The 14835-nt window shown below is 29.9% G+C and overlaps 1 protein-coding gene across 1 annotated transcript; it reads left to right on the top strand.

Annotated features, from left to right (window-relative positions):
* Positions 1–11216: 11216 nt before the first annotated feature.
* LOC125842549 (cytokinin dehydrogenase 7) lies at positions 11217–14567 on the top strand. Its single transcript, XM_049521856.1, has 4 exons — positions 11217–11954; positions 12040–12303; positions 13242–13504; positions 14104–14567. The coding sequence occupies exons 1-4, from the start codon at positions 11256–11258 to the stop codon at positions 14417–14419; spliced, it is 1542 nt and encodes a 513-aa protein (XP_049377813.1). The 5' UTR covers positions 11217–11255; the 3' UTR covers positions 14420–14567.
* Positions 14568–14835: the final 268 nt, after the last annotated feature.

Genomic DNA, 14835 nt, shown 5'->3' with positions numbered 1-14835 from the left:
ATCGTGTTCCGACTACAGTATAGACTCGGGTCGTGACATGGTATTGTGCCCTAATATGTAACTAGGAGTTACTGTATCCTATGAAGACATGAAAAAAATAAAGGTTATTGTGTCGTAAAATGCAGCTAAAGGTTATTGTTCCCTACGAAGATATGAAAAAAATGGTTATTGTGTCCTAAAATGTAACTAGGGGTTATTGTTTCCTATGAACACATGAAAAAAATAAGGGTTACTGTGTCCTAAAATGCAACTAGGGGTTATTATTGCCTATGAAGACATGAAAAAGGAAATAAGAGCTATTGTATCGTAAAATGCAACTAGGGGCTATATATTGTGAAGACGTGAAAAAAGAAAATAGGGGTTATTGTTATTTAAATATCTAGAATTAATTACTTGAATATTTTACCATTTTCACTAATTTGTTTATCGGAGTTCAATTCCCCTAAATAAAAAAAATATCAAACAACTTATGTCTACAAAAAAAATTAAAAAAAGAATATTATGCAAACCATAACTTTCAAAATGGAGAAGGGCATAAAATTCCCCTTAACTATTTGAATTGGTACAAAACTACCTTCCGTCCACTTTCGGCCCCCAAATACCATTGATGTCAACCTTTTGGCTAAAAATATCCTTATTTCTAATGGCCCACACTCATAATTAGGTGGATAAGAGGGAAATATTGCATCAAATCTCATAGTTTAAGGGTATTTTAGGTCTTTCTCCATTAAAATAAGTTGAAATTACTTAATATTGGGCTTGTAATGTCCCATTTCTTGTGAATTTTCTTTAATTTGTGAATTGACCATTTACCATTCTCCTTAGTGTTTTCATGCTTAGTTGTATTTCTAGATTGGTAAGTGTGGTCTCTGATACGTTCGGGGGTGTATTTTTAGTGATTTGAATCCTCTTGAGTTGAGAATTTTTGATAGGTTTGACTTTGGTCAATATTTTGAGTTCTGTGCGTTGGATGAGAATTTTGTCAATTCCATCATATCCAGAATGTCGAGTTTGAGCTTGATATACTTTTGGTAAGGTTTCCGAGACCTTTGGTTGAGTTTTGAAGATTGGGTGAAAATTTAAATTTTAGCCTTAAGAGTGGTTCGGAAGGGTAATTTCATCATTTGATCTCTTTTTGGAAATCCGACGATTCCATTGAGTCTAAAATATCGATTATAATGGGGTATCATGTCCTGTTTATTTTTATAAGACCCCGAGCTATTCTTGAGAGTCCATTCGGAAGCTTTCTATTTGAGTTTGAGTTGCTGATTTTCAATTTCTGGTGCAGGTCATTTTTTACCTTCGCGATCGCGATGTGTCTCTGTTGTGGCCTAAGCGGTCGCGATGAATCTTTTCTCCCCTAGCCTTCGCGATCGAGAACAGGGAGTCTCGCGATCAAGTTGTATGTTTATGTGCCCTTCACAATTGCGAGAGTTAGTGGCTCACGATCGTGATGAGCTAATTCGCCTGAACATAACCCAAATTCGGAATTTCTCTCAACATTTCCATTTCCACCATTTTCAAATCCTTGGAGCTTTAGAAGGAGATTTTTGAGTGATCCTTGATGATTTCTAGATTTGGGTAAGGTTCTTTTACTTAATCTTTATCGATTCCTATTAATTTCATCTTCCAAAGCATCTTTAAATCAAGTTTTTAAGTTTTTTCCCCTAAAATGAGAAAAGTGGCGATTTCATGATTTCAAGCTCGTTTCTTACTTGATTTCAATGGGCTTTTCGACCATGATTTTATTTTGGCTTGTGGAAAGTCTATCTCAATTGAAAATCTTATTTTACCCTTTCGATTTTTGAAAAGATTTTTGAACTATTTTATCACCGATTTCAAAACCTTTCGATATGGGTAACATTAGGCTTCGTTTGATGAACTATTTTTAATCTTGATAGTTGAGGATCGTTTCGGTTAGTGTGTTGTGGAGGATTTTTCCTGATAGAGTTGTTCGGGTGAAGTTTTGACCTTGAGGTAGGTTTGGATATCCCTCTTTTAGACTGAGATGAGTAATTAACTTGTTCTTAGGAAGTTAACTATGAAATGAGCAGTCTTATGTGTCTTAGAAGTTGGTAAGTGTTGACATCCATGTTTTAATTTGATTGATGCCTTGTTGTGATGTTTATCCTGTGTGGAAACTTTTGTGATATTGTTAACTGTTGTGGGAAGTCTGTGGTACTTGAGAAATTGCCCAAGTTAGGGGCTTACGTTGACTTATGAACATCTTAAAATGAAAGAAATGCTTTCTAAGTCGTAAAGACTGATTTCAAATGAATTCCTCCACTATCTCTATCATTGAGAGTACATTTCATGACTTGTTGAGTTGGGAACTTGATGTTATTTGCAACTCTTAGTAAACTGATTATATTTTGTGTTGTATGCACTATGAAACATTCATCATCATACAACTTATCATGGTTCATGGAAATATAAGGAAGTGGAGAAATACTATCTTTTTAAGAAAGAAAATGTGACACCTTATTTATGTCATTGGCCATGCTGAGGTGGAAAGTTGATGAGACATTGAGCTATTGAGATAGTTATACGGACTGCGAGTCCCCATGGTTCCTTGTCTAGAAGCTAAAGGCTCGGCAAGGTGTATACGATAGGTTGTGCGACGACCTTGGTACCACCACATCATCCTGTCATTTCATCATCTCATTGCATCATTGGTTAGTCATGTTGTGTTGTGTGACTTGTTTATATGTTAGTTTACTATTATCTGTCTCCTTGTATGTTTACTTTACTCGCGTCGTTCTGTATAAGTTAGCGACATTGATGCCGGAGTGAGACTTTTCTACGTGCAGGTGGAAACATTCATAGTTTACTTCTTAAGTCTGTTTAGTTGCTTTTACTCATTCGATCTAACCTCATGAGTACTTTGGATTGTACTCACCCCCTACTTCTATTATCCCTTTGATGCAGATCCTAGTCATGGTGAGCCTCGTAGTGGCTGATGAGATTCCAACGCAGTTTCCCCTTTCAGAGTCTTGGTGAGATCTTGTTTCCAGGTCGCCATTAGTCTCCATCTAGTGGTTGAAGTCTTTACTTTTATTTTCAAAAACTTAAGATGTATGATTGTATTAGATGTTTTGTACACTTATGCTACCAGGTTTTGGGATATTCTTTGTTGTTATTCATTCATTTATGGTCTGACTTCTCTTCGGGAGTCTCGTATGTGTGATTCTTTCAACTTAGACACCATTTTAGGGTTCTCACGGTGTGTGTCATCATAACCACGACTTTTGAATTGTGATATGGCTCATATAATTAACATGATTTTGGATTCCATAGCAAAATCACCTCCTTCTCCTTTGTTTACTTCCTCTCTCTTCTACTTTTTTTCTTCTTGGATCTTGTCCACCATTTTCAAATTTAATTTTTTTAAACTTATGACAAAAAAAGGAGAAAAATAATGAGGACATTCATATAAAAATAATTACTTCAATAGAAGACAATTTAATAGCATTTTTTTCTTTAGAGTGTACCCAAAATTCAAAATAAACGTGCCACACCATAATAATAATATAATTTAACATAATATAAATATGTAAGCTCATTTCAAGTTCGAGTCTTTGATATCCTAATTAAGAATAAGAGATTAAAAAGAATAAAAAAAACAGACAATGAACAAGATAATTTGATAATTAAAAGAAAATCTTATATAAAATAAAAAATAATAATCTTTTTAAAGATGAACATTCAGATGCGGATTTTACATGGATTCTTAATTATGAGTTGGATTATAATAAATTGAGTGTTGATTTAAAATAGGTCAATAGATAGATGTCATGAAATTAATAATTTTTTGAATATTATTTTCAAGCGTATCAGGTCAAAATATGAATTATATATGGTTTTATTATTTATTTGAGAAGGATTTAGATTTGGACCAATTAGAGTAGGCAACATAATAAATAAATATTTAATAATTTTACTTTAGAGGAGCTGCAAAAAATAAGGGCAAATATGAGTCATAAAAGGGTTAATATCGAATATATTTTTGAGCCAAAAATTTGATTTCAGGGATATTTTAGAGCCGAAATATAGATAAAAGGTAGTTTTGTACCAATTCGAATAGTTATAGATCATTTTAGATCCTTCTCTATTTTAAAATTTTTCAAAGTAATGGAATATCATACAATTAGTGATGTTCTCTTTTAATTTACAAAAGCTCCATATGTAAGAGATTATGAAACATTAGTCTGCAGTTAATCAAAAGAAAGTTACACTTAAATAATGTTTTTAGTATATGGAAGCAGCTGCTGCTGCTTAGACTTTTGGTATCAGATTCTCTTTTCATTTTATGCCAAAAAAATTACACCTTTTTAGACGATTTCCTCTCTTCTTTTCTTTTCTTTTTCCTCTTTTCCTTCCTCGATCGAGATGTGCTTAAGCATTGCTCCATCCCATGCACATGCATAAACTCCAAAAATTAGTTACTTTCTCAATCTCATTTTATATGAGTTAGTTTGATTTGACACGAAATTTAAGAAATAAAAAAAAATTGAAATTTGTGGTCTAAAAAATAGCACAACAAAATCTCTTTTCAAAAAGTAGAATTTTTTTTTTTTTGTCACTAGTGAGATTCAAACACGCAAGCATTTCTTCATTACAAGCATCTGAAAACACTATGTTACAATAGCTTGTTGTGTTAAGGGTGTTCAAGACATGTTATTTAATCATTTTGTGTATCATTTTACTTATATATACGATATTTTTTTCCCGATAAAGAATGTCTAATTGGACACTCTTACAGTCATGTATCTACGTCACAGCGATAAACATTTTACAATTAAATTGTTATTATATACTTAAAAAATATATTATTCTATTTGAGATGAACTAAAAGTGAAAGTGAGTCGTATAACCTGAGAGAGCGCAATAACTCTTTCTCCCCTTTTCTCACTTGTCATGAAAGAAGGAAAAGATTATTTATTTGGAAAGCAATGATAAGATCATGATAAATAAATAGATTAGATGAACCCTCCACTCAAAAAATCCTGCTTGTTTAAGTCCCATGCATAAGTATCGCATACGTTTTTCGATTACTGTGTCATGCATGGACGTTCTTTTTCTTTTTATTTGTTATCTCATAAAGTTTTTACTTTAAACCAAAAAAAGACTAAAGTCTCTACTTTAGTTAATTGTCACGTTATCATTTTTTCCTTTTCTTTTTCTTTTTCTGTCTGGATAAGCTCAAGATTTACAACATTTTCTAATACAAAACAAATAAAGAGTCAAGTAATTAAAGGGAAAAATAAACAAATCAAACAAATTTGTAATTCCAATTATTAAAGTGAAGAAATGACAAGAGAGGGCTCAATTATATTATTGAAAACTTCCAAATGTCAACAAATGGTATGATTCTTGGGGCTATTTCGACATGATTTGAATGTAGTGATGTAAAATCATAATGATTTAAAGTTAAAATTTTATTTGGACTTCTTAAGTATTATTTTTTTCTCATAAATATAAAGTATCACAATTTGTGAAAACTCTAAAAAATTTATACAATACTAAATGAGTAAATCATAGTTATTAAATAAGGTATTAGAATATCCTAAGATGCCACACTAATAAATCGCATATCTTTATATTTCTTTTATAAATAAATGCTTACGATTACACGACATTACAAAATTTTAAATACATAAATTATATCTTTTGAAGATTCACCATTCAGTAATAGTAGTGACGTCTAGATATTCTTTAGTACATATAATCATTCACATGTTACGGTCAATTTATTTGCGTTGATTATAAGGTTTTTTGTAAAATTTAAAATAATGAATTTTTATTTGGAGAATTTGAAATTATAATTTGAAACTGAATTTAAATTTTTTATATAAATCTCATTAACAAATATTAATTTCAAACTAAAACCTTGAAATTGAGATTTCAAAATCCTATGGTCAAACGTCAAGTCACCAACTTTGTTTGTACTAAAGTTTAAAGTTTATGAAAGAAATCAGGAAAATACGGACAAATGAGAAACGGTCCATATTATATTTGTTAGCTTAGATTTGATTGTTTCCAGCTTTGGTATTTGTATGAGTCTAGATAATATAATCTAAGATTCTTGTGTTTCCTTTCTTTGCTTTTTCTATCCTTAAAAGGATATCACTTTTCTTTCTATACAACTCAAATATTTTATTTTTATTTATTAGGTGATGTTGGATGTGGCCTGGCCCTTTTTATCTTTTTGTAGGAAATAGAGAAATGCTTTGACTGATAAAACATCGTGTTAGTTGCTAATTATATCCCCAAGACCCCAACCTCAAAATTAATCATAAAGTTCCTCTTCTTATTGGAGAAGGGCAAGATATTGATTTGAGTTAAAATGGATCAAATTATAGACAGCTAAATTATTTCACTTTATTTAAAACTAGTAAAACTATTCGCGCTTCGCGCGGCTATATGAAATATTTATAAGATAATAATATGAAATATGTAATAGTTAGGTTAGTATCGAATATATAGATAATATTAATATTTCTCTTCATCTACAATATCATAGGTTTTTTTATTTTTTTTAAACATATAAAATATAATTTTTTTGTATATGTATATAGTAGAACAAAATATTCACCGTGGTGAAGTAAATGGAATAAGAGATAATATGTTGAAATAACAATATATTGTATTACGTTGAAAATATTTTATATGTTTTAATTTTCTCTATCTTTTGTAGAAGTACTAATTTTCTATTCAAACTCTGATTTCGTCAAAACAAAATTGATTTTTTTATTATGTCTTTATTATTATAGTTGCTTATTATAATTTTTTAAACATTAATTAAATATTTATAAGATTTAAGAATAATGAAACATGCAAAAGTTATGAATAATATTTAATAATAAAAGTTACAAGAAGAGACATGAGTTATAGATAATTCAAATGTATAATTTTATTAGACATTAAATGTATTACTAATTATGCATTGATTTTATTTGTAAAATAAATAAATAAAAATAAGGAGTGAAAATACAAAAAATGAACAGAGAAAATATAAAAATTGGTAATTGCATAAAAATTATAAATACATTTCAAAGCAAAAAGAACGGTGACGAAAATAGATTGTTACATACGCAAAAAATGGCATCATGAAAATAATATTTTATTTTTCAATTACTTTTTTATAATTATAATAAAAATGAAACTCCTAATCATCATAAATTTTTTTGTTGTTATTAAAATGAGATAATTATATTAATTTTGCTTCATAACAAAGAAAAAGTAGAATAATAAAGGATCAAATGATTAGCATTGACAATATAATACATTTAGCTAAATTATTTATACAAATCAAAATTTAGAAAATTCTAGCAAAAGTAACTAAGTTGCTAATACAATTCAAAGTAAAAAAATAATCTCTAATTATGCTTCATTTTTTTTTCTTTCTATTATCTTCCTTTGCAAGTAGATCCGCCATCATATTTTGATCCATATGTCAAACTCTTCATTATATGCAACCAACTAAATAAAAAAAAGTATCATATACCAATTAAAAATAATTATGTCAAAAGAAAGAATGAAATTTAAACTATATGTAATATATTTGTATATTATCTTTTCGATAGTACTAACAATACTAAATAATAATTATTTCTTGAAATCTAACAAATATTATAATCAAACTATATTATATCCGAAAAACTAACTATTAATTAGAAAGAGCAATTGCATACAGACAAAACATTGTTAAGAATTACAGAGATTTTTTTTAATCATACTTGCTTGATGAATGATAATACAAACATTAAAAAATATTAAGAAAGCATGTCTAAGTACATAAAAATAAAAAGAAAGACTTGAGAATGACTTTGTATGTGAATCTTCATGAAAATAAATATGAATGTATAGACAAAATAGAGGAAATGAAAAAAAATAAGGACTTGAGAATGATATATTTATTAACTTCATGTACTTTTTTTTTTTGTTATATGTATGTGAATCTTCATGAAACTAATATGAATTTATAGGCAAAATAAAGGAATACCATAAGACATCATAAACTTACAAATTTAAGTTTGGAGGTTATGGACATAAAAATTTTGAGAGTTATGAATATTATTAAAAGTAAAAATTAAAGAGGGGAAAATCATGGGTAATAACTCCTTGTGAATAAATTAAAAAATAAAGATAAAAATACTTAAAATGTAAAAAAAAATTATTATCATTTCATGATTTGAAGTGAGATAAAAAAAAATAGAAAAAAGAATGTGGAGAGTTTTTTGTTGTAAATGTTCCTACATTAATAAAATATTTATTTTGTATAAATTAAGTAATATATTTTTACAATACAATAATTAATTTGAATTAAAAAAAAAAGTCAAAAAAAGATAAATTATGTTTCTCCTTTTATTATAAGTGAGACAAATAAATAAAAAAAGAATATGAAGAGTTTTTGTTATAAATGTTCCTCCATCAATAAAATATTTATTTGTAATAAATTTAAGTAATTTATTTTTATAATACAATAATTTTTTTTATTTAAAAAAAGCCAAAAAAAGAAGAAAAAAGCTAAATGCAAATAGAGGCCATAGAGAGGTGCCACATCACCTTGTCTATTGTCCTCCTTTATATATATATATATATATATATAGAGAGAGAGAGAGAGAGAGAGATATCTAAATTATTGAGAGTGTGAGTTTTCTACCTGAACTATCAGTCAATGGAAATCACATCTAAATGTTGACTAGCTAGACCAAATGTTTGTCTAAACATACGTGCATTTGTAGATAAATTTTTTGTCTACCTGATATAAATAACGACTCTATTTGTTGATACATTAATTTCTTTTAATGTATTTTTATTTGACTTTTTTAAAATCATAAACTGTCCCTTTCAAGTAGGAAATATCAATGTCACGACAGACAAAGACGAGACCATGCCTAAGAAGGTGGAGAAGAAGATGATGAATGTCACAATTGGAATAAGTTACTATATATGGTGATAGTTTTAACCTTAAACCTTAGCTTTTAATCCAACATTAATATATTTATTTAGATTTTGCCACGGTAGAATTATTTTTCCACTTGACATAATTTTAAACAAAAGAGAGAGTGTGTACACATCATCATAAATTAATCGAGGTGTGTTTCGCTAACTATTGACTGATAGTTCAAGTAGAAACTTACGTTTTCTATAATTAAAGTATTAAGCTTAAAAAAATAGAATAATTTAAATGTGTTTTTGAGCTTTACCTCTTTTAATTTTGAGCTTCCTGATTTTCAATGTGATCAATTGATTTTTGGGGAAGAAAAAAAGAGTGGAAAAGAAAAATCTACAATAACTTTTTTGATGATATTATTCTTTCCCCCCTTTTTTGTGTGACTATTGTTCAAGATTCTCCAATAATGTACATTATCGTTATCCTCACAAGCAATGATATTTAGTCATGAGTCATATCACGAAAGTGCCAACATATTCAAGCTGATTACCTAATTTTACAATGATGGTATATTCTTAGAAAAGATATGATCTTAATTAAGCAACTAATGGTAGCTACACTTGGTTGTAGCATTTAAAAATAGACAAAATAAATTAAAGTAATTTGCCTAATGATCAAAAGTAGTACTATTTTAGGTCATTCCTTCTTCTTTTTCTTCCTTCTCTCAATTATATGTATTTTGACATGATCATGATAACATAACATTATAATAAAAGAGACTCTTAGTGGTATTTTTTTTAAAGTGACAATATAAAATATTTAGTGATAATTGAGTTAATATCATTGTATTCAAAATTGTTAAAATATTTAGTTGTATTTATATTATAGAGCGGGTTCATTATAAATACTCATATTTATAATTATTGTTAAATATAATGTAACGATAATTATAATATTATTACCACTAAATTTTTTATTTGTTATAGTGTCAGAATATAACTTGTGATACTTCAAGAATAAATCACACATGACTAGAAACGTATCTATCTTCTTTCCTTGTCGATTTTTTATGCAATCACTGTTTTTATATCCAAGTAAGTGATGAAAAGTTATATACATAGGGTAAGAGTATCAATAGGAAGGTTTAGTTGATTTTGAGATTGTTAAAAAGAGTTGAGTTATGAGTCATTGAACCGCTTAAATGTTACTTGGTTCGACTATAAAAGGGTTTGGACTGAAATGATTTTATTAACCTGCTCAAACTTAAATGGATTGGACGAGCTATGATTTTATGAGCTGATTTTGCCACCACTAATATAAGGCATATATATATAAGTGACAATAGAGGGTTATTTGGATAATAACACCTCCCACCTCTAATTCTAAGATTGTAAATTTGAATTATCAATGAGAAACGTATTTAAAAAAAAAAATAAGCTAATAAATCTGAGAAATTAAAGAACATGGAAAAATCCAATTTTGTAGCTTAAAGCATGCAAGACTCAAGAATATAAATCAGCTGGCTTCTTTTCCTCCATTAAACAAATAAGAGTATTAGGACCATTAGTATGCACACTATGACTATACACATACATTATCCTGAGTGAAATTAATTAAGTGTAGATAAATGCAAATACACAAAATTTAGTAAATTAGGTACTTTCACAATTACATATTTTATGTGATATCTATTCATACCCTTTAATGATTGGAAAACGCTAAATCCTCTATATCTTTCTTTTGACCCTCTCCTCATGAAGGCTGAACCCCACACCAAAAGAGGCAAAATCTAGTGAAGGGAAAAAATTTACACTAAATTGTTGTCTGTCTTCCTTGATTGAGAATAATTGAAAATGAACAAGTTGTTTATAATAACAAACAAGTTTTTTCTAAGCTAGTGGATACTAAAGCTAGCTAGTTGTGGACATATATAGTTTAATTTGTCAATAAATTTGTTGATTTTCAGTCTATAGTAATGGAATATTCTTCAATTATATAGTTGGGAGATTAGAAAAAAGTTAGATATATATGGTCCACAAAAGTTCTCTTTACAACTGTACCAAATGAGTGCTACTCAAAATCCTTTTCACTCAAGCTGGAGCTAGCCAAAAAAAACTTACTAGTATAATTAATTGATTGTGGAAATCATCGTTATATGCAAAAATGATTTTTTTAAAATTTTTATTTTTTGGAGATTGTGGGAGACAAGCAAAACATATTTTAGTGTGGGGTCATTTAGAAAAAAACTTACTCTTTCTTTTTAGCTACTACTACTATATAAATATATATATACCTCCCTATCTAACTCCATCATCTCATTTCCCTAATCATCCCAAAAAATAATCAGAGCCCGAAGATGTTAGCGTGTTTAGTTGAACGATTGGTAGCAGAGAATGGCACTGATTCGATACCTGACCCTGAAAAAGATGGCGTTTTGAAAGACTTGAATATTGAAGGAAGCATTGATTATGGAGTAACGGCAATAAGTTTAGGCAGTAGAGATTTCGGCGGCTTATATTCAGAGAAGCCGTTAGCCGTTATAAGTACAGGCGGAGCTGATGACGTTGTGCGGGTGATTAGGCGAGCGTTAGAGTCACCAACATTAACGGTAGCGGCGAGGGGTAACGGCCATTCGATTAACGGCCAAGCTATGGCCCACCATGGACTCGTAATCGATATGAAATCAATGGCTGATAATAACAGAATCGATGTGAATGTCAATTCCATGTGCGTCGATGTAGGTGGCGGAGCATTATGGAGTGATGTATTGAAACATTGCGTTTCGGAATACGGCTTGGCTCCTAAATCATGGACGGATTATCTTCATTTAACAGTTGGAGGTACTCTGTCTAATGCCGGCGTTAGTGGTCAAACTTTCCGTTTTGGTCCCCAAACGTCAACTGTAACGGAATTGGAAGTTGTTACCGGCAACGGAGAAATAATAGTCTGTTCAAATTCTCATAATTCTCAACTCTTCTTCTCCGTTCTGGGTGGACTTGGTCAGTTTGGTATCATTACTAGAGCTCGGGTTTTGCTTCAACCCGCCCCAGATATGGTTAGTATATATCATTAATTTTTTTCTTTTCAATTGAATTGAATTATTATAGGAGTGTATGAGTTTATTTTTGTGTATTAATTAGGTGAGGTGGATAAGAGTGGTATATAGTGAATTTGACGAGTTCACTCATGATGCTGAGTTACTGATAACAAGTCAAGAATCATTCGATTATGTGGAAGGGTTTGTGTTCGTGAACAGTGATGACCCGGTAAATGGATGGTTATCGGTGCTATTAGATTCAAATCAGGCATTTGACCCGACCCATTTACCCAAGAAAACTGGTCCGGTTCTCTATTGTCTTGAAGTGGCCTTGCATTATAACAACAACCATGACGATCCCTTCATGGTAATTCTATCTATTTCCAAACTTTTTCATTTTACCCTCTTTTTACTTTTGCTTTTAGCATTTCCCCCTTTGTGGATGGGAAGAAAAGGATAAGTGGCAATGTTTTATTATAAAAGTTTTTAACTTTATAATAATAAATATTGGATACTAATAAAATTACAATTAGTTTTGACCTAGGTGGAGGGTGGGGCCCTAACAGATGAATCAAGAATTGGGTCCCAGAACATAATATAAATCTAACACAACACAGTGAAAAAGGGTGCTTCGTTCCACAATTATATTCCCTAGAACAAATTCCACTTTATTTTATTGTATTTAAATTATTTGTAATTCAACAACACAAAAACAAAAGAATAATGATGGAAATCGCAGAAAAGCGGCGGAAGGTGGGCTGTGGGGCCAGTTGGTTGTATCTAGCACGACCACTTTAATTAGTACTTTCTCCGTCCTATATCTATAAATATGATTATAAAAATATTTCATTAAAGTATTTTAAATTAAAATTATTACTGAATATAAAAATATAGATTGAAATTGTTAAAAAAAAAAAGAAAGTAAATAGTATAAAACGAGACGGACGAAGTAATAGTTTGTAACTTCGTATAATATTTTCATGGATTTTCTGACAGCATAGGTACAACCAGCTTGTTTGAAATTGCCTACACAATTGGGTTTTTATTACGAAATTAACACCCTACTTTTTGACTGTCTCCTTTGTTCAAATCGTTGATGACAAAACTCATAAAGCCTGAAGTTAAAACAGTAAATCTCCATTAGTTATTTGTCTTTTTCTGATATTTGCTAATTAGAATTAGATTTTTATGACGTTCTGCGGTCCCCTACTTAATCTCCTAATAGGATGTCAATAGAAGGATTAAATATCATTTTTTTAATTTACTTGCACTGTGATACTAACAAATATTGTTTTCCTCTGGTAGATGGTTGAGAAATTGCTAGGCAAATTGAGATATTTGAAGCACTTCAGATTTGAGATCGACTTGACTTATATGAATTTTTTATTACGAGTTGACCATGTAGAAGAAGCGGCTAGAGGTAGTGGTATATGGGCTACACCTCATCCATGGCTTAACATGTTTGTTTCCAAGAAAGATATTGATGCGTTCAATCGAATTGTATTTCAAAATATCTTAAAAAATGGTGTCAATGGCCCTATATTAACCTATCCTCTCCTGCGTAGCAAGTAAGTATATATTTTATAATTTTTGTGTTCTTGTGTTTCCTATATAAAATTGAAATAATTGTTTAAAAAATGTCAATTTTTTTTTATTAACCCTAAAATTGGATTACTTACTTGTTTGTTTATTATTAATTCTATTGTCCATCATCAATTACCCATATTTCTTTTGCTAAAAGACCAACTTTGCTAAGAAAATCAGACTTGTTTAAAAAACCAAAAAAATTGACAGGACAAGTTTCGTTGGCTCTGCAAGAACCATGTGGAAGCCTAAGGGACTCAGATAGTGACGTGTTATGGAACCACAAAATTAGGCTTCACACATGGCAACCTCATGTCATTGCGGACCGGTGGTGACGTGTCATGTTTCATTATAAATACAATTTTTTATTCTTAGAACCTATTTGAATGGATTTTTGATTTATTTATGTTATTTTGGCTTTAAAAGTCAATCCAAACAGACTCTAAATATCATTACTGTCTTTTTTTCCTCTCCCAATTGCGGGCCAAACTATCTTGTTTGTTTCTATTCTATTCTCATTTGAAGTTTTGGCCACTAGGTATTTTATTGTTTCAATAATATAATTTTTCGTTTTTGAAATTAGGTGGGATAATCGATGGTCAGTGGCGTTACCCAAAAATGAAATGTTTTATTTAGTGGCTTTGCTAAGGTTTACCCATGCACATCCAACAGAGTCTGAAATAAACGAGATGGTGGCACAAAATGAGGAGATTGTACAAACTTGTATCAAGAATGGATTTGATTTTAAAATGTATCTTCCTCATTACAACTCCACAGTTGAATGGAAAAGGCACTTTGGGGAACAATGGGGAAGATTTGTCAACAGAAAGAGGCAGTTTGATCCAAAGTATGTCCTTGCACCTGGCCAAAAAATATTTACTAGAAATCATCAATTCTAGTAATAAATATATACTAGTATTACTTGTAGGGTAGGTCAAGTTTTACATTTTAGAAAATTTGAAATTGAAGTTAAAATTCTTGTATAAATTGATTTTTAACTAAAAATTTGAAATTGAGATTCAAAACATATGGTCAAACGTCAAGTTATCAACTTTATTTTGTTTGTACTAAAGTTTATAAAAGAAATTAGGAATATACGCAGAAATGAGAAACTGTACGGTCATATTATATTGTTAGCTTAGATTTGATAATTTCGAGCTTTGGTATTTGTACGAGTCTACATAATATATAGTCTAGATTCTTGTGTTTCTTTTCTTTGCTTTTTTCTATCTTTAAAAGGATATCACTTTTCTTTTTTATACAACTCAAATATTTTATTTTTATTTATTAGGTGTTGTTGGGGGTGGCCTGGGCC

The sequence above is a fragment of the Solanum stenotomum genome, chromosome 10 (assembly GCF_019186545.1).
Source record: "Solanum stenotomum isolate F172 chromosome 10, ASM1918654v1, whole genome shotgun sequence".
Lineage (NCBI taxonomy): Eukaryota > Viridiplantae > Streptophyta > Magnoliopsida > Solanales > Solanaceae > Solanum > Solanum stenotomum.
This window is presented reverse-complemented; position numbering and strand designations above follow the sequence as displayed.